At 37.4% G+C, this 21,378-nt stretch overlaps 2 protein-coding genes across 6 annotated transcripts in view; one reads left to right on the forward strand and one right to left on the reverse strand.

Moving 5' to 3' along the window:
• Positions 1 to 5,041, reverse strand: part of polk (polymerase (DNA directed) kappa) — a 30,053-nt gene extending 25,012 nt beyond the window's left edge. The window contains exons 1-3 of one of the 2 annotated variants that reach the window (XM_015364758.2): positions 4,762 to 5,041; positions 4,054 to 4,113; positions 1,041 to 1,195 (exon numbers count right to left, since the gene is read on the reverse strand). In XM_015364758.2, coding sequence (XP_015220244.2) covers positions 1,041 to 1,184 — 144 coding nt within the window. In that variant the 5' untranslated portion in view covers positions 1,185 to 1,195; positions 4,054 to 4,113; positions 4,762 to 5,041. The remainder of the gene's footprint in view (positions 1 to 1,040; positions 1,196 to 4,053; positions 4,114 to 4,761) is intronic. The other variant, XM_015364743.2, reaches the window with a different exon arrangement.
• A 715-nt stretch (positions 5,042 to 5,756) lies between these two features.
• The window catches only part of cert1 (ceramide transporter 1), a 61,957-nt gene continuing 46,335 nt past the window's right edge, over positions 5,757 to 21,378 (forward strand). For 2 of the 4 annotated variants that reach the window (XM_015364774.2, XM_006626711.3), the window contains exons 1-2: positions 5,758 to 6,333; positions 8,052 to 8,186. In XM_015364774.2, coding sequence (XP_015220260.1) covers positions 6,238 to 6,333; positions 8,052 to 8,186 — 231 coding nt within the window. In that variant the 5' untranslated portion in view covers positions 5,758 to 6,237. Of the gene's footprint in view, positions 6,334 to 8,051; positions 8,187 to 21,378 lie in introns of all 4 variants that reach the window. The other 2 variants (XM_015364784.2, XM_006626712.3) reach the window with 2 other exon arrangements.

The following is a 21,378-nucleotide window of genomic DNA, read 5'->3' on the forward strand; positions in this document are numbered from 1 at the left end:
GATTCACTAATATCTTTACATTCCTGAAAGGATAATTGAATATTATTCAACAGACACTGATGAGGACATGCGTCTTGTGTTAGTTTCTCAGAACAATTACTTTCTTCTTATTTTTGTGAAGGTTTAGGCACAACAAAATGAACACAGTAACTGTTTTGGTGTTTTTTATTCACTCAGATCACCGAATTGTTAATGTATTTGTAGTCTGGAATAGTTTGGCGTCTCTAAATTGAAAACGCATTCGGACATTAACGAGGAAGTTATACAATAAATGTGTTGAGTGCCAGCTATGGTACCTTTACAACAGGAAAGCTGAGTTTCACCTGATATAATGTGTTAATATACAGCACAAATGGAGCCACTACTTAGATTTTGGGAAAGGCTGAACTTTAACTGCTCCACAATTAGAAGAAATTAAAGTATTAAACAAAACAGCAAATAAAAAGTATTGTTGTATAAACCTACACACAAGAACCTATTCAGTTGCATGGATTTTCTAGCAAAAAGATGTGCTAGACTGCTGTCACACTACATCTTAAGTGTGTATTTTTTTTAAAAAGGAAACAGTTGCCCTATTCAGGAAAGAACAGTATTTGCATATCTATGGAATATAGTCAAGGATGAACTATACATCATCTAAAAGTGTAGATTATTTAATATAATATAAAATATAGCAATAAACAATATTACTGCCCCTCTCTCCTCTGTGCACATGGAGTTTCCAAATGTTTAACTGTATAGTAAATGTATTTTATCTTTATCTTCTGCATTAACACTCAAATGGCCAAAAAAAAAATACACTTTGAAAATATCACCCTTTGTGGTACTTTGGACATTAAATCAACAGAAAATAAAACTTGTGCTTCAGCACCTAATGACATAATCATTACCTACACAGTGAGAACCCTTCTAAACATTGACAATGAACAATTTCCAGGAAATTAGAACTTTTATCTCCCAGACTACTGGACAGCGTATTGCAGGATATTAAGAACAGATAGTAAAATCTTTCATCTATTCCACAGCCTGCCTGCGCTTACCTTTGAGGTTTCCAATATGATCTTGTTGATTTTGTCCGTGTCTATGCCCTCCATTCCAGCCTTGTTGTCATTGAAGGCCATCCTGGATAGGAGACCTCCCTCAGAACAGGAGGCTCCGTCTGTGTCTTTTGCTACCCTGTCCATCGTTCTTACTTCTGTCAAAGGAAAAATGTACTCTGTTATTGTTATTATTTGGCATAAGTAGTAGTCGCATGTTAATAGTAGAATGGGAATCGATAATAGATGTAGTACATGTCCTTCACAAGAGAATGGCAGTCACATCTCATTTATATTTAAAAAATCTCAGTTTTGAAACCAGACTGATTTCAACTATCTTTTTTACACTTTAGTTTCTGAAGCGCCTTTAGAAGATGCTGAGAGCTGCTGAGATTAGATTGGGATTAGTTGGGGGTTCTCTCAATTCTCAGTATAATCCTACTGGGAGTTTGCTGTACTGTCAACGAGGGAGACAGCTCATTCAGAGTAGCTCGAAAGTGGCTTGGTCAGACGAGTCTGCCTAGGCTTCCTCATTCTCCCAGAGTGCAGTCACTGGGATCACAGCTACCAGTCAAGGTGTCCACAACACACCATAGGTGAATCGGTTGTGTAAAACAGAAATAACTGGCAATCCTAAATGTATTTAAAAAACAGTACTGCAGGAAAAGAGATTCACCATGAATTGGTCACGACAATTACATAGACAAAAATAAAATTAACCCAACCCTTGGACACTCAGATTGAGAAGCAATGAATTGATGAAAAGACAAAGAAAAGCCATCATTTTATTCTCTTAGCCCATCATCAAGGGAAATCCATCGTTATTCAGGTCAATTTTCAAACGGAGGACTAAAGCAACAGTCAAAGCAGGGAGTGTAAGGCAGGGTCATATTTATGTAATTTGATAAGTGCAAAAACAGTTGCATACAGCTACAGTACAAACACCAAAACACCAAATGCCAACAAAAACCTACAGTACTCACTTTCCACGTATTATTAATCTTTTTTTTTTTATTTGGGAATTATCAGCTAAATACTGGAAGGCTGTTTTCTTTCAACAACAGAAAATAGACTAATGTGCTATAAATATGACTCAAACTATTTGTCTGTTTGCTTATGTTCTGACAGTTTTGAATCTGACATCTCACATAATATTCTGTTTGTGTAACTTTGCATACTGTACATTCCTGTTTCCTGAGGAGAAAAACAGAAGGAAAACGTCCTGTTTGGTATGTGGTGAGTTGTCAGGCTAAAAACCATGCATTCTGTTTCAACATCCATTCTTGTAATACTGTATGGCAGGGGGGTTGCAAAACCTAATAAGTCACTAACAGCCAGTATCTATGCTTTTCTAAAGCACAAACTGAGTCAATTTCTAATCTGTACAGTGATCTTTTGTTTCAGTGCAACTACACACAAAAAAGCTCTTTGATTAATTATTAAAGAAGTGTACACTGTGCTATTCATTAAGCTTTAATTCTGTTTATACTGTAACATAGTGAAACAGATGTTGAACTATTTTGCAACAGGACAACCTTCATTATTTTAAGCCTGTTAAAACCATCAGTACTAAATCCAGCTTACATCTCAAGATTTTTAAATGAGTCTTACATAATAGGATTCTCTTTATACATTTCCAGTACATCGCTTGGATGCAAATCCTATAATTTCTGTAATAACGTTCATCAGAGATTGGTCTGTCAATAGCACAATTATATTAAAGCATTCCTTCTGCCTAGTGTAATCTAACTCTTGCTGCATCAAAGGCGACCAGAATCATGACTAGAATACCATTAATTAGCAAGTTTTTACTTTGCTTCCAAGTACTGCAACATTAATCAAGAGTTTATTAACTTGAAACACAAAGTGCACCCTTCAGAAACTCTTTAAGCCCCCTTTTTTCCCCAAAGCACTTTCCAGTAAAAAAAGAACCTTACCAGTCCTTCTGCACTATGACTATTTAAAAAATAGCTTTTTTAAATTTTAGCTTTGATTTGAATGAATTTATTTGAATCTATATAGCTAAACCCAATAGATCTTTTTTGTACTCTTATAGTATGAGACCATTAACCAATTTTCCATATGCTCAAATATTGTAACCCAAATATTGCAGTTCTGAAACTAAGCAGTCACTGGTATTAATTCCTACGTTTTTAGTAACTTTATTCTTAGAGGAACACAGCGATCCAATGGATAGTGCAGCAGACACAGGGCACAAGGCAGAACTACATTCCGAATGTGATGATAATCCATTACATGGCACACTCACACAGGTGTAATGGGGTTAGGTTAGTGATGCCAATTCATCTAGACAGAATATATTTGAACTGTGGGAGGAAACCCAGCAAAAACACAACCAGAGAGAACATGCAAATTCCGTATACACAGCAGCCAAGGCCAGACCCAAATCTATGAACCAAGAGCTATAAAACAGAAGCATAAAAGTCTATAACACAATGCTGCTCCATTGCTATAAATGTATAGTCTTTTATAGTTCATTTAACAAAGATGTTGTGTACCACACTCTACACTCAAAGGCTTCTTGTGCTTTGTTTAACAGATCAAGTTACAGTACAACACTTAATATTGTGAGACTGAGACTGTAACACTAGATGAAAGTGTCTTGTTTTTACCATTTTATATCAGATTTTACTAAACAACTGCAAAAAAAACCATTTCAGAATATGGAAATTACAATGAAATACAGATCTTTGAAAATTTTGCTAAGGCAAGAAAAAAAGTATCGTGGCGCTCTTGGGTTCACGGGAGTATGCGCTCTCGCCGCTGCAGCCTCAGGTCGGCCCCCCACCGTCGGGGACTCGAACCCGGGCCTCCGGCGTCACTCGACAGGGAGCCAGCCAGTTGAGCTAAAGGGAAATCTCCCTCAGAACTGCGCTGGTAAGTCGGATGGAACAACCTGCAATGGTGGCCGTATGCGTTACAGTATTAATCAAATGGTAAATTTTACCGTTTACCACATGGAAAGGTTTAGACTTTTTTTTGGAAAAATACTTACTATTTGAAAACTCTTTTCTCACAAGTATTCCACCAAGAATATCGATAGATCCACGACTCACTGTAGAAAAAAACATAAACTTGTTTGAAAAGACATGGCTCGCCCGTACATTGAAAGAGAGCATTATCAAGTTGCAAACGCGTTTTTCTCCTACATTATTCATAGACACGGTACTTAAAAAGTCAGTTAGCTATTATGAGCTGTTAAAAACAGTCACATCATTACAAATTAATATGGTTCTCTCTCTAAAGTGCAAACTATTAACCACCTACTCTGCTACAACATCAAAAGCATCTGCTAATGCAGTAATTTGGGTCTATATTAATAACAAATCTGCTATTTTAGCTTAATATTAATGATGGAATACGATCAATGCTTCAACAGTTCTTTTGGGGGGTATTATAGAAAAGCCCGTCTTAAGTGCAGTAATGGAGCTGTCTGGACTTTCATTTCAGCAGAGGTTTACAGTTCAAATTTTAACTGACAGCAACTTCGATCCTTCACGGCTGGAGCGAAAGTGTCAGTAAACGTGGAGACGTTGGACAAGATGCCACTATCAGTCGAGCCAGACATTATTTTACACTTTGTGTCATTTTACATTTTCGAAATTCAGAAAGGAGATTTTTTTCTTCCATCCGTGTAAACATCTTCAGTACTTAATTAAAACACTATCACAAAAGAAAACAAATGAAAAGATGACTTATTTACCTTGGTAAGCAACATTACGCTGTACAATTAGCAGCCTATGTTTTACATGTCTTACGTGTAAATACCCATACACTTTACTTATTATAGTTGTACATTCTGCTTCTCTTCAATTCAAATTTAAAACGTTTCTTTAAGCGCCAATAAAATACAATGTCAACTTCCTGAAATCCGGAGGCTGGCTGGCGCAGAGGCTTTCGCGTTTCCGCTACCACGCCTCCTCCTGAGCCAGTAACAGACATATTTGTTGAGGGCAGATAAATGTAGCGAAAAATGCACATGCCCTTTTTACAGTCTTCTATTTTTGCATTATTAGCTTTACATATTGAAAATTTTCATTTTAATCCTCCAGCTTTATTTAAATGATATTATCAATTTAAATAAAATCCCATTTGTAAAATAATATTAGGTATAAAATAACATAAAATAACGCCTTTCAGCAGTTTTCAGAATAATTTTATTTTAATTCATGCTAATACAATCTTCACCGGCAGTCAGTGCCAGTTTAATCTCTTAAACATATGGAAAAATTAGGCAGTCTGAATAAAACTATTGCGTTTTTTACGCTTGTCAGCAGCTCTGGGTTTCCGAAATGTGCTAAACCAATGCATTTGCAAAGTTTATCTCTTAATCCTGACAAACCAACATGTACGCTCTTATCATAGGCGTTGCGAGAGAATGCACTCTGGGGAGACTGTCCTTTCGGAAATGGGCAGAAATTAAGGCTAAGTGACGCCTACCACCCTGTACACAAGCGACAGAAATAGGGAGTAGCAGAGTGCGCATGAACACCCATTCATGCCTGTAAACTAATCCTCGAAAGTGTGAGAGAAGCAAAAACAGCCCTTGCCACTGCCCGCGCCCCAGTGACATCCTTGACAACCGTTGCCACTTAGACATCGATTCCCGAATGACACTTCCTAATAGGTTCACCTCCCCAGCCGGGATGGTTCCCGTGACGTCAGCTTCAGAGCCAGCGCCCCTCCACTGTCCGTGGCACGCGCAGCACACGCACGCTCAGGAGGGCAGGAGAGCGAGGGACGTCAGAAAAGATGGCGTCTGTTTAGGCCAGTCGGTCTCGCCCCCTTCTCACACTCAGCTCGTTTAACACAGGGCTCTGTCGAGGAGCGGAGAGAGGGATTTGCGCATTTAAACCAGTTCTCCCGTGGACTTGGACGAGTGTTGTTTTAGCTGCTGAAGTTGTGACTCTTTCCTCGCCGTTGTGCTTTTTCACAGCTTCAGTGAAACCGATGAAGGGGGCGGGTTTTGCCGAGAGGATCATTAATAAGTGTTATTAGTTTTTATCCAGGTGTATCAGCAGTCATCGCCTTTGACCAGTGTTGTCTCGCATTTACCGAAACCCCGTTCTCTTTTTTTCCCTTGGGATTTTTTTTTTGTCTGTCTGAGTTTCGCAGACTGTTTAGCACTTCTGTGATTCCCTCGTATTTGGATTTTGCGTTCTGTTATCGCCGAGACGCGATGTCGGACAATCAGAGCTGGAATTCCTCGGGGTCTGAGGAGGATTTGGAAACCGAATCCGGGCCGCCTGTTGAGCTCGGTGGGATCCTTAGCAAGGTGAGGCAGCGGGTGGGGGAGATCAAATCCCAACGCCAGGTTTGCACTCTAAAATTCCCGATAAATGGAGGAATGGTTTTGCGTTAGTGGCTCGGATGGCTAGGGTCCGTCCCCCGTCTCTTAAACGGCAAGGGGTTCGCCGTCGTCAATTTTCTGTTTCAGTTCAGACTTTGGCTTAGAGGGATTTCAAACTGCCGAAGAGATCGGTCAGAAAATAAAATCGTTTACGTTTGTTCTCGTGTCCTTCAATATCCGGCTTGCCGAAATCGACAGGCAGAAAATGATGTAAAAAGTGTCTTGACTTGTTTTAACTGTGTGAGTGCTTTGGAAATGGGGAGTCTTCCACGAAATGCTGTAATGGGATGTCATTGTCCATCTTTTTGTTTTCCCGAATACTTTGATTTAAACCACCCGATCGCTAGTAATTGCCTAGCCAAAAGCCTAAGCAGTTTTGATTGCAATCTTTTAGTCCGTATAATATTTTTCCTTATCCGCACATCATCACGTGCATCATCTGGTCTGTCAACCGCCCTGCAATCCGGAGAGCGAGCAGAGGCCAATGTATTAACGCACTTGGCCCATATGTGTGTTATAAATGATCGAATTCATGATCAGTGTGCTGCTTTTATGTGGCATTGGGAAAAAATAAACCTGTTTGCACCCGAAGCAGCAAGGACGTGAACATACGTTTTTTAGATTAAACTAGGGTTGGAAAAATTAAGACTTCTCAGTTCCTCCGCACATGATGTCTTGGATATGAATCTAATCTGCTTTTGCATGTTGGTGCGAAAACAGATTAGCCTTTTCGAGTAAAAGGGCTGCGCAGTTGTTGCTTTAGGGAGTTCGGTGAGAGAGCCCTGTAGTGTAATAAAAATGTTTGTTTTTTTTTAAAGTTCCGACACTTTCTGCTTCGAGGAGGATTGAGGAATTGTTACGGGTGGCGTTGAAAAGCAGCGAAATTGACAACCTGGTCTAAAAAAAAAAACACGTGATCCGACTGAATCGTAAACGCTTTCTTGACTTTGGATAAAAGGTTTATTTTCCTATCAGATTCTAACCTCCTGCTCTTGGATTTCACTGGGACACAGCTTAAATGTTTGTTTTAATCGAGTCTCACTATGTGTAGTATATCAAAGGCTGTTTTCAAGACCGGCGGTGATTAATCGTGCCAAAATCTCATCAGTGTGAAATGTGGACAAGTCAACAGCAAAACCGTTTTGTTTCCTATTTGACGCCCAGTCGTAACCTGTCACGCCTGCGGACCTTATCATAGAGCAGTAATGTGCAGATCATGATTCCGACCTCGTGTGTGTGTGACTGAACACCCTTAATTTCATTTGATTAGTCTCACAGGTATTGTCGACTACCATAAATTAAGCGTTGAGGTCAATGTTAATTTATTACAGTATTCTTTAACCCACAGGGACGGAGTTTAAACATGTGGCGCAGTGGAGAAAAGTACCCTAAATAAAGCAGCGACCAACAAACGTAATAAATATTAAGACGTATGGATTCATTTAATCGTTTAAATAAAATGCGTAGGTACCTGACATTATCCCCCTTCCTTATTGATCGGCGCATCGATAACTGCATTGACACTTTTCGAAACGTTCTGTTGCAAACTTGAAATTCGCAGCCCTAGTTTTTCAATAATAATAAAAAAACATTTAGATACAAAATGATTTTTTAAAGGATCCTTTGTGGGTTTTTTTCTTCAGTGGACCAATTACATCCATGGATGGCAGGATCGCTGGGTGGTTTTAAAAAACAACACCTTGAGCTACTACAAGTCCGAAGATGAGCGGGAATATGGCTGCAGGGGATCTCTGTGTCTCAGTAAGGCTGTCATCACGGTAAGGCCTTTTAAGGCTTTCTCTACTGCCTGCATTATTGTTTACTCTGATAGGCTTCTCCGCATAAAGTATGTCTTCAAGTCGGACATTTAGGGTTCTCCAGGTGTTTTAGTAAGGCATCTGACCTGATATGTGGTTTATACCTGTTTCAATAACACATTTTTTTTTTAGCGGCACAAAGGGATTCTGGTATGGTGGTAGCTGTCTTTTAAGGAACACTTAAGCTAGGAATGCAAGAAGTGCTTTCAGTTTGGTGTCCAGTTGTCTAGCATGTGAAGGACAATATACGCTGTCAATTTCAGTTCAAATTCTAGGAAAACAAATATTTAATCCCCTAGTCTCTCAAACTGTTTCCTGTAACTGCAAGTTTGTTTTTATTTCTATTACTATACATGTTTTGGAGACACTTTTTCACTTCAGAATTTCCATACTCGCTTTCTTCTCTGCAAAGTATTCAGATCCACTCCTTTTAGCCTTAAGCATTAAACTGCTGTGGTGCAAACAGCAGGGGGTTTTGATCCAAGCCTACATAATAACCTGTAGTCGTGCATGTGGCATTTCAGCAACAGGTTTTGCTGGTATGCACTGTCAGAAAATGGTATTCTTCTAAAATACAGTATTTATCAGCAAGTGACATATTCTGGATCAGCAATATCCCAGTTGTAACATTCACCCTGTTTCGTATTTAGAGGTTTTCTAATCCACTCAGACTTACCTTTCATTACTCACTTTGAGTTGTAGTGTGGTTGACTGACCAAGATTTTACTGTTTTTTTTAGGATAACGGCATTCTCCAGCAGTGCCGTGACAGATGAGCCTCATATGTTCAATTGGGAATTCTTGTATTTGTTTGGATAATCCCAAATGTGCCAAAAGTCCTCAAATTAGGGCACTTAAATCACTTTTCTATATTGGGTGAGTGAGGGCATCTTCCCCTCCCTCACAACATATAAACGGATTACTTTGGCAAGTGGCGTACTGTAACAGTGCAGTGCTAGATGTACTACATGTTTCACATTTCTGTCAACAGTAATTCCTGCCAAGCATGTGAGCGGTTTCTTTTTTTTTTCAGATATCCAACTGTTTTTGCCAGCAGTACTCTTTGCAGTGACCCATTAGAACAGGCATGTCCAACTCCAGTTCTCCAGTCCTCATGTACTGCTGTACAGCAGGCTTTGCAGGTCTTCCAGCTTCCTAAGAACAAGAAAAGGTTAATTTGTTTTCCAGTTTAGCAAATAATGAGTTCCATTTGGTAATTAAAGCTTCAAGTGGAAAGAGATACCTTATGCCCCTCCATGGCTGGAGTTGGGCACCCCTGAATTAAAATCCTCTTTGTTTCTTTTTCAGTGTGGTACAAGCAGTAGGAAAATTCTTTTTAGCATCAAGCTGCAATTTGAATTGTGGAATGATATGTATTTGGCATTTCTGAAGAGGTTAGAGCAGGGAACTCTTAAAAAAAAAAAGGTAGAGAGAGTATCTGTTTTGCTCTTTCCGCTTTCCAGTACAGAATTAACCTAAGTTTTGCTAGATTGTGTTATTCTGCTTGTGGTTGCCAAAATTGGATAGAAAGCCCACCACTGAAGACTAGTATGAAGATGTTAACAAAAGCCATATTTCTCAGGCATTGTGTAATGCTGTCTCAGTCACTCATATGATTGAGAATTCTGGTAAAACATAGCCAAGTTTGTAGCATCAGTGACAAATCAGATACAACAGAAGAGGGGCTAAAGTCTGAACTGGCGAAGATTAACGTAAACGTCAAAGGTAATCATTGAGGTGCAGAGTTAAAACATTTATCTGCATTGCAAATCATCATACTTACTGTATAAAGGAGAAATGTTACAGCTTCAGATTTATGTTTTGCCTTATCTAAACTTATTTTAATTAGCATTTTAACGGCTTTATATTCAAAGCTTGATGGACATTCAGTTCCTTATACAAGTTTTTTCTTTAATAAGAAATACTTATATAAATAAGAATATAAAATAAGCAATATAAGAAATAATCTAAAAACGAGGATCTGGTTATTCACAATTATTCAAGTTAATTTGTACTTCTATGGGGACTTTGTGTGAACAGTTATTAGAGGATCTTGTTAAGATTGTGTAAAGCATATACAGTACATTTCTTTGCATTGCAGTGTTTTTATTGTTAAATCTTGATCTATTGTTATAACATATTTTACAGATTGAATCATATTCAATAAATTGGATTATTTCATGCAAGTTGTGGTTGAATTCATATAAAGACAACCAAAATACCGTGTTAGTTTTAGCTGTGACCACTTACAGAACTGACTAAAACAGTCATTTACCTCAAAATGTTTTTGTAGTTGAAGATGTCCAGTACAGAAAGAAAACGGAAACAAATTGGTAGCCAAGTTAGAGAACACGCATTGTTTCGTCATTTTTTTGCTGTTTGTCTGTTTCCTAACAAGTTTCATTTAGTTCTGAAATCGTTTTTGAGTTCCTGTTGCTTGACTTTGAAAGTCCCTGTGAGAGTCTGTGTGTACTGTAGGATCTTGTGTACCTGTTCAGAGTCCAGTCTTTCTTGTGGGTACAGGGCTTTAATGCATTGAAAGCCACTGATTGTAGAAATGCATGCCTTCAGGTGTTGCATTCTTCAAATAGCAGGATTTTGTGGTAGTTTTACAAATTGCACTATGGTGGCATGTAGGATTCCAGCTTCAACAGTTCTGTTCATTGAATTTTTTATAAAAAGAGTCTCATGGTGATTTACTAAAAGGAAACAGAAGCAATCCTTTTTACAGCATTCTTTTAAGTTAGCTTTTGTGCATTTTCAGATGGGGGAAAAAAAAGTTTTATCTGTAGTCACACGGTTCACAATGTGCAATCTTATTAAACGCTGCTGGGCAGCACATCATTATCGCTACATAATTGAAGTAGCTAGAAAAGCATTTGAGGACAGCTTTATTGATAAAATGGTAAATGGAAGGGCATATTTGAACATCAGTGATGAAGGTTGGGTACAAGCCTCAATTTTTATTGGTCATTCTTAATACAGGACATAAATGCATTATGTCAAAAAGCCAAGTAGATTGATTTCTCATCTTGTCTTTACTTTTTCCTATCTAATGCACTTAACCCCTAGGCTAAAGATTATTTCATGTACTAGTATGTGATGCAGTTCAGTGAATCTTCTGTCACAATTATCTATAAGACTGTTCTTGGTTTATACAAATCTGAATCATTTGACTTGGATATGCTACAAAGGACAGCAAAATTCAACTTCTCATTTCTCAAGGTCATTACCAGATATTTGTGGAGGTGTTAACTAGGAATTCTAGGTCATTATAACTTCATCCAAAATCAAAGATGGCTCTGATTGGTTGCAATTTTAGTAATCAACATGTGACTCAGTGTAATGAAATTGAAAATCTACTCGATTGTTACTTTTTTGTTTACTTTCAGAATGCTACATAAAATAGTGTGCCGTACATTTGACCTTTGGATACTTTGGGGCATTTTAGGTTTACTTACAACCATACATTTTCTTCCATGAAATATTCAGCTTCTTCAACGACTTTCTGTATTTGTCAGGGTAAATAGAGACGTGTTGTTCTTTCATATATTGATTTATACAGTGATGTCTTATATAGTAGATTTGTTTCATAGAAAGGTTATATAAGTTTTCAGTGATGTGAAACAGTGAACCTATTTTAGTTAGCAAATGATAAACAGATTAGTTGTCAATTTATATTGTGGAAATGTTGGTAATGTGGTAATTACTTAAGTATTTAGGTATTCCAAAGCTAAAAAGAAGCCACTATTAAAAGTGTAACATTGCAGACAATGGAAGTCGATTTCTAAGCAGCACAATTCAAATTTTTATACCTAAACAAACCTCAGGATGATGCTTTTATCAGTGCTGTTTATGAAACTTGGCATTTTGGATTTTTACATCTAGAAAATTGATTCATTTATATAGTCATATGCCATTGACGGTCTACTCGAGGAGCATGTGGTAAAGCTGCACTGCAATTTCATTTAAAGCTTCTTAGAACATACATATTTTGCTTTTATCCAAAATGAAGGGAAGGTTTTAACGTTCTCCATTTGTTCATTATTTTGGTGTTTTGTTACACAAATGTTTGCAGCCCGTCTGGTGCTTCTCCTGCTAGTGAAACATGAGAATGAAGAACTAGAAGTGGAGGAAACAAGAAGTCAAATAGAAGCTGTGGTGAGGCCAGTCAAGTCTGCACAAGCAATTTGCAGTTCCAGCAAAACCCCATTACACAAGGCACATTTCGTTCTGTATTGCAAACACACAAAACGTGAAAGGCTTCTGTTTTGAAATCATTGGTGTCTATATCTGTTGGTTTTGTAAGATTTAGGATGATTTTTAATCGGTTTTAATACCAGCCTTGCGGAGATTGTAAAAAAAACAAATGCACACTTAATCATGCGCTAGGTTTGCTTAGTTATTGTACTGTTTGGAATTCTCGTTGGCAGCCATTTGTCTCCGACGAATATTTCAACACCTGTATGTTTAGACATTTGTTTTCTGTTTAATGTGATTTTTTGGGTGAAATGTATCCTCGTTTTAGCATTTCATGTTAAATTAGTGTGAATGAGAACTCTCTTCCATTACCTTTTAAAGATTAAGTCTTCAAAAATAATTTAAAAGTGATAAGTTTAAAAAAAGAATGACTTAACCAAGCTTCTCAAGTGTGGAGGAGGCCATACCATGGCCAGCAGGCCACATAAGGCCAGATAAACCGTGTAAAGCAACCAGCAGCATCTCTTTCTGTTAATGGTCTTCGGTGACCCTTACAGCTTCAGAGCACATCCTGAAAAAGTATGTCTTCACCCGCTGTCTGACCCTTTTCAGATTGCCTTCCCTCTTTGAATAGTATATTCTCCTGCCATCGCCACCACAGACATGCAGAAACGCTGGCCGCATAAAAAGCAAACAGCCCCAAACAGGCCCCAAACAGGTACGCACACTCCCCCATGACATTTACCTAGTAGTCCATCAGAAATTTTCCAGGGGGAACTTATGAAAGGAAAATATTGAGACACATGATTAAACAGAAAGTTGTGACTAGCCACCCCTTACTTAGGTACCCCCTTACTTACTTACAGTAAGCTGTTCAGCTCTATTATACAGTATAAAGCATTCACTATTAAAGACAAGAAGGAGAACATTCTGATTTATAGTAATAAACATTTGTAATAATCGATATAGGAATCCAGCCAATTTGACTCAATGCTGCAGAAACAAATTCAAGAACAATGCCATTCTAAAAATATTGACGTCAGCTCGATTGTTCTTGAAGTTAGAATGCTTCAACAGTGTACACAGAAGATTATCACTTCTTGTGAAGAATAGGGCTCAATGTCTGACACAAAACGTGAGCTAACAACTAGAAACCGATGCACGTTAGGCCTTTGTTGCGAGACAAGTTTGATGGGGGAGAAAATGCAAATAACCACTAAGGAGTTGAAAAATGGAAAGATGATAGAATATGCAAAGCAGCAAGCAGCCGCAGGTTTGCTTGGGAAGACTGAATTGACAGTTTCTGGGTCTGCCTTGATTTGGATGTCAAGGCATTTCATATCTAAAGAGATGACAAAATATTCCTTAACATGCATCTTTCCATGGCATATAGCGCAATGGACCATTTTATACTAATACATATCCGTTAAATCAAAAGTTCAACTTTAACTGTGGCTTTCATTTATGTAGTTAAGGAAATGTAACCTTTATCTTCCTTCAAAGTGCACTCCAGCATGGTAAGTGGCTAAGGCAGGATTTCTTTATAGTATTGAAGAAAAGTGTCTATAGAGGCCAGGGTCTGTTATGGGGTCAAGAACCTATGAGAGATAAATGAGCATTCCCCTTATGAAAAACAACCTTCATCCCCGATTTTGGGATCAAGAATAAGCTAATATTTTTCCTTTGATTCAAAGTATTTGCTAGGTTTCATCTTGCTGCTTTCTGCATTGCAATATTAATGCTAGTTTTAGTGAATAGATTCACATTCTTTTATCAACATGAATTATTTTGTTTGAAAAAGCCTAGCAAAGACTTAATGATTTTTTCAGTGGTTAGATGTAGCACTTGTGCTACAAATAAATATTGTTTGCCATATTGGCTGGCAATAAATGTAAATACATTTTTAGATAATCTAGTATTTTTCCCCTTATGTAAGCTAAGGGTGTAATTAAGTTACCCGTCCACTTTCCTTAAAATACTCTACTTATACCATAAAACAGAATAAACTTATGTCTGGTTCCACACTGGAGCAAATGGCAAGACTTGATGATGATTCTCTTCTTTACCACAATAACACATTTATTGTTACCATCTGAAGAGTAGAAAAAAATAATACCTCTCTTGTGTGCCCCTTATGGTGGAAAAACTGCAAATATATATTTTACATGCAGAGAATACAAATAATTGTTTTTATATTGTGTTGTTTTAAGCTTCAGTTACTCTGTCATGGGCATCAGTGTGTTTGTGAGTTTCTTGATTATCATTTTCTGCAGATTTGGTATCATTTATTTCTCCAGTCGTAGCTAGTAACATACTTGGTGAAGTGTGCACTAGAACTTTCTAACAAGGTGGAAATTTTTCTGGGCTGTTTTAGAAGGTTTGCTTTTTTATTTGTTCAGCAAATAACCTCAGTGTCTGTATTGTGGAAACATCTATATTCGGATGTCAGTGGATGTAAAATGGGCAATGGAGAGACTGAGTTTAACCCTGAATTTTTTAATGTTTTGGCATTAAAAAATATTTTTAAAAATGGTTTTGTTGTTAGTAGTGAGACAAATGCTGATAAATAAAATGGATCATTTTGGTTGTTTTAAGGAAACATGATGGCCAAGATAGCACAGCCATTATGCTGTTATCTTCCTATGCAGCCTTCTGCTTTGGATACTTGAGGTACTCCTGCTTCAGTAGCCCACCAAATTGAAAAGATGTTGCAGACAAAGTGCCTTCGCACATTGTTACATATTTAAACATTGTTTAGGTCCCCAAACTAATAACTTGTTTATTCATTTTAGAGCTCTGTAAAAGCTCCGATATAGGTTCACATATCAATATAAATACTAGTTTTAAATTTATATCCACACAGATGTAATTCGTTCTGTAGACTGCAGTGATCTTGCAGCGCACCATGTGGAAACCCTGACCCACTGGAGCAAGCAGGATAAGTTAACGAATTCCTCTGCAAGAACTATTTTATCACCTTATGCAATACTAATCGCAACTTTGCATATGTCTGATTTATAGAGGGTCCTAGCGTTGAGTGATATTATTGATACAGCTGTTTTTCACTATACATTTATAGCATTGGGGTTCAATCAATTTTTTCAATTATAAAGAGACAAAATTAAAACTTGCTCTTGATCTTGAGCTCTGTATTCATTTATTGAGTCAGTATCACACTTGCATTACACTAGGTAATCATTCATCAGTTACTGTGTTAAAGCCATGGACCACTGCAAATTGTTTGTAAAAGAATATTTAGTACCGGGCTAGGCACAGAGAGCCACCTTCCATTGTCTGTCTCATCTTGGAGTGGGGGAAAGGTGCTAAACCAGTTTTACATTTTAACAGCTGTCTCTTGCCAAGGCATGTCTCCATTGTGCCTCTGCTGGACTGCTGGACTTTGGCTTTAATCATCCCTGCAGTGTCACGCTCCCTTTTTGCCTGGACTTTGGAAGTATGAGGGGTTTTTAAAACTGCCTTTTAACTGAAGTGTGAAATGTAAGATCAATACCGTAAGAGTGCTCCTGCTTAACTACTCTGGGGGGTATAGTAAATTAATATGTCCAGGAAGTATATTTGTATTGCACAGATTAGCGGTTATTAGCTATATTGTTGCCGGTTGTTTTGTAGCTACTGTTGTGATACAAACTGATAACATGTAACATCACTATAAACCTAAATAATGACACTCGGTCAAAAATCAGTAGTGTTTTTCACCTGTCGAGATGGTCTGATGTTCAGTGATAATTAGCAGCTGATTCAGTATTTCAAGTTGAATAACTATGAAGAAGCACCAGCATTCATGGAGACAAAAAATATGATGGTTTATACATTCATTCCTTATAGTTTTAGAGTGTTTTTACAAACCTGGTCCTAGGTGAACATTGAGATATATGGTAACTACACATCAGTGAAAATGTTGTCCATAGTCTGTTTTAGTAAATTATCTGTTTCTTCTATATTTTCTCAGACCCTTGATACTTTCACAGGACACCAGGAACTCCTGTAAAATGTCAAATGTTGGCATCCTTTGTATTTCTCACACATGCATTGACCACATCAGTGTTTACTGGAATTGCTAAAAAACGTTTCCGTGGTTTGACAAAAGGACAGAACTATTAAATATGAACTTTTTAACAATGGATTTGAAAATAGGCATTACGTTACATATCGGCCAAGGAAACATGACCTCACCAAGATAATGGTGTCCTTAAAAAAGTACTGCAGTCGGGCACTCCCAGTTTCAATTTAACAAAATGCTTAATTCTCATCATACTTATTGCCATTTGTCCTTTTTAATGATGATAAAGTTTTGCCTGTTATGTATTGTAAATCTTGTAGAGTTAGGAAAAGGAATTAAATGTGGCTAGTTTAACAGTTGTTCAAAAACTCCATCTCAGACTGCATATTCACACTGTATAAAACCAGGACCTGATCAAATGCAGTGATTGAGTGATCAAAGGACCTCCTATGCTGTTATGCCCGTGGTCACCCTGAGCACATCAGTAGTACGTCTCGCACGTCACTCAGGAAGAACATGCTGGAATCGGCAAGACTGGGGGAAAAAAAGAAAGCAATATGGAGAAAGTTAAAACTTTATTTTGAATGTTGCAGAGAAAAAGACTGCTCATTTTCTGAAGGGAAACTTTTATGTTGTTTTGAAGAAACTTAATTATAATGATTTTTGTAGCGCCATGTACAGTAGTTAGGCAGCCAACAATGAAAATAAAATAACATTTTCCCCTTATAATAAACTATAAATGATTACGTGCTTCAGTTTTACAGTTGCTGTGTAGGGTATTGCACTGGCTCTAAACCCTGTGCTCTCTTTGGCCTGTTGCTTCCTAACTTCTATTTGATTTTCTTCATTCTGGTGTTATTCTCACATCTGAGGGGGGGAAAGAGTTAGAAATGCTCGGCTAAGGTAAAGTTGTATTTGGAATGTCATTTTAGCCAGTTGTTTGCTTTATTACTCAGAAAACCAAATCCAGCTGACCCCTGAATTTATTTGCAGGTTCTAAGGGAAAGGTGTTTTTATCCTAGGAATAATTAAGATAAATTTACTATGTATACAGCTGGTGTACGTACAGTTATGTTGATTAGAAAGTTGTGCCAGTTGGCCAAATCAAGTCATTTGCTGAAATTGCATATTTATTTTACAGTTCAACTGTTTGTAATTACTTTTGCGATGTAGTTGAGATCAATGCAATCTCACATTCTTTTATAATCTCAAGTCAGTGGCCTTACTCAGTTAAGTGTTTGGATGTGTGACCATTTCTCTGGAGTTGAGAAGCTGAGTTATGTAATGATTACTTGAACTTACGGGAATGGTACGTAGGTGCCTTTAGACCTTATCTTCCTGTATTCTAGTGACGTGTTGCATCGGAACTTCATCACTTATGTGTGTAGCCTTAATTTCATTTCATGCGACTATCATGTCCCTCTTGCAGACTGGAAAAGGTGTGGTATCAAACACGTGAAGATTAGAAGCCTGGAAGATAAACAGTTGAAAATGGATTGTTCCAATTGAACCATTTAGGTTTTTTAAAAAATTGTATTAATGGAAGCCATTAAAACAAATTTCAAAATCCAAAGGAAAACCACTTATGGGCTTCACCGGAACCTAGAAATCGGCTGGGGTTCGTATTCAGTCTGTTCTTATTGGTATAGGGTCTTTAAGCTTTACTGTAGATATAAGCATTTCTGTGATATTACAGTAGGGCTTCTGTAATTGTTTACTGGACCTGGCTGGGTCACCATGACTGAGCAAACATTTTAAAAATGTATGCTTTGCTTTTCAGTAGAGGTGTTGGTTAGCTTTCTGCAGTGCGGTTTTTCCATGTAAAAGGTATTCAAATGTCAAATTAACCAGTGGACATAAAATCCTGTACTCTTGTTTTTAGACTTGCTGATAATTAAAAGTGAACAGTCAAACAGTCGCATTTCAATTTGAATCCAGTAACTATTGATTTAATCCAAGAAAGCCTAGGATATTTATTTTTATTTTAGACATTATCTGGTTTAAGCCCTGAGCCAAGTGGCTGTGTGCTGTTTTGCTTTCACTTGACACACTTTATGTACCCGATTCTATTTGTAAGAAATGATCTTGCATTAATATGGGGTTAAAAATGTCTTCTGGATTTTATGACATTACTTGAGTTAAGGATTAACCCACCTCATAACTTTATCCCTTTGTGGCTCATAACAAATGCTCTGAGCTTGGGCCTCTGCAATAATTGCAGTTATTCTCCAGCATTCATCTCTGTTACCTGCCTCAACTGGTTTCAAGCTCCAAAGGGCACAGTTTTGAAAGCTCAGCTCTTCTTCAGTACAATAGATTATAAGATGATAAACCATTGCAAGTGTCCATGTGCATCGTATTGATGAACATGAAGCGTGTAGCTCAGTGACTTGTAGAGCAACACGGTAGTCGTAGATAGAGGGGAAATGCTGAACTCGATGGTTATAATGTTTTATAATGAGTTCATTGATAGGAGGTCGCATATTTTTAGCCTTACATAGAACATGTAGAGAGGTACCATAGAAATACATGTTTTCCCATTCACAGAACTACCATGGACCTTTTATATTTTTTTCCCATTGTGAAATTGTTCATAGTTTCTCAAAATTGCTGGTTTATGTATACCTGGGTTTATTTCTTTTTCAACTGTGAAATAATTGTATTCGTTGCAACAGGTTTCAACATACACTTTGCTGTGAAAAGGCTTTCCGAAAAATGAAAAAAATGATAGTATCCTTTGCTATAAGGGGAATTACCTCAATAATAGAGATACATTTTGATTTCTAGGAGGAAGATTTGGGAGGTTTTCACAGCCACACTTTTGATGGCTTAACCTGAGTTGTGCTGCCCCCTCATAATCCAATTATTTATATAGTTGTATTTTTTTCTAACTGATCTTGCAAGAAACAGCGCCTCAGAATTCAACTCCACTTGTTTTAATGTCCTGGAGCTGGTTGCTTCTTCCTAGACTTACTCTATATGAAACTGCAAGGATACATGTTTTAAAACGTGCATTTTCACTGTATAGACAATTGCATGATCTATAAATTTCTAGTTTCTGTTTTATATAATATTATATTGGTATCCAGGAAAATACTTCAAAATCAAAAGTAATCAGTACTTATGATGACATCATGAAAAAAATGTTCAGATTAATTTCAAAGGTTCGATAGTGTTGTGAAACTTCCAAGTTTGGAATATACTGTTCATTTCCAATTCTAGATGTCAGCCACCAAATAGCCTAATGCATTGTTTGTAGCTGAGGTTTTACCGTTATGAAATCGTAATTAATGTTCAATGATCTTTTTTTCTTTTCATTATTTTTCTAAAAAATTGAATGTGTGCAGTTCTTCCTAGATCATTGCATTTTAGTGCTTTATGCTGTAGCTCACATCTTGATCTGCAACTTCTCAAATTTCATTAGCATGCAAGATAAATTTTGGATGGAATGAATTATTTAGTGAAGAAAGTTGGAAAGGAAAGGGAATTACTGTCGTTTTTTAATTTTTAAAAATGAATACAAAACCTTGAAGTACTGAAATGGACCAATTTATAACAATCCTCAACTCTTTCATGAGTCAAATGTGACCATACAATTTGAAATGACTTGTGTTGTAAAATTCTGAATCAACCCATTGTTTTTTACCTTTTTCACCATTGGTTAAATGAATTTCTCCATCGAAGCTACTGTCTTTGTCACTGTTGGTGAAAGGTATTTTATTATGTCAAGAGCTGGTGAAGGAAGTTTAATCTTAAGAGGATTCCTGCTGAAGATGGCTTTCAGTACTGCCTCAGTGCCAGCTCATGGTAGTCAAAGGCAGGACGGGATTTAGTGTGTTTTGGGAGTCAAACAATGTTGAATTCTACATTCCTTGACCATATGCTACAGGAAACTAGGAAAGTAGTTGCAGGACCACCAGGAAAGTTTTTTTTTTTTACTCCAGTTGGAGTTGCAATTTGAAACTGATTCAGATTTGCTGTCAATTCACAAAATCTATAAATTCAACATTTTGAAACACCCTGTGTTTATTTACTTTTTTAAACACAAAGTTATTATGAGTACTGTTAAACCTCTATCAAGCTATCAATCAAGGGACATTTATTCCCTCGTACGTTCGCTCAACATAGGTGGTCTCTTAATGTAGAGCCCAGAAGTCGAGAGTTTTATTTCTTTTTTACTTATGCTTTATTTCTGTGGCATTTCCTTTCAGCCTTTTTCAATGCATATTATTCCATCCATCCATTTCAGTCCATTTCCATTATAGGAAAATGTATTTCTTGATATTGCAGCTGTATCTATACCTGGAGTCTGTCACACAAGACCTGGGCATATAGCAGGACTACAAGTTGGATAGGATACAGAGAGATGTCATTAGACTCAGTCAGAATGTCACTGGATGGTGGGAGCCTACTAGTGCATACATTATGCACAAACCAGGAGGCCATGCAAACTTCACACATAAGGTGCCCCAGTCCACAATCAAACAAGTGGCCCAAAAGCTAAGAGGTAACAGTGCTAACCATCATATTAAAGTGCCACCCTGTATTTATAATAATAATATTTATAAATAATTCTAGAAAGAAAAGACCGTTTCAGTTCTCCAGACTAGCTATTTAATTGCTTATTCAGTCATTCTGAGGTGAGCTGTCTGAATTGCTCTAGGAGATTTGTCAGCCCACCCACTGGGCCCCCTTTTTTTGTCTTAAGCCTAACATTAAAATAAATGTGATGCTTGACGAATTTACCACGGTATTTTGCTTCAGACATTTCTTTTGTGCAGAGCATTAAAAAATGAAGAGCAGATCTGACTGTCAGCATTAAGCTGGGGCGGATGGTGGTTTTTCAAGCATGTGTGCCAACTCGGCAGTGTTTGGTAATTGAGTTTTAGTGTGATAGTTTTAACTTTTCGATCTCGTACGCCAAAAATGTTAT

The sequence above is a fragment of the Lepisosteus oculatus genome, chromosome 3 (assembly GCF_040954835.1).
Source record: "Lepisosteus oculatus isolate fLepOcu1 chromosome 3, fLepOcu1.hap2, whole genome shotgun sequence".
Lineage (NCBI taxonomy): Eukaryota > Metazoa > Chordata > Actinopteri > Semionotiformes > Lepisosteidae > Lepisosteus > Lepisosteus oculatus.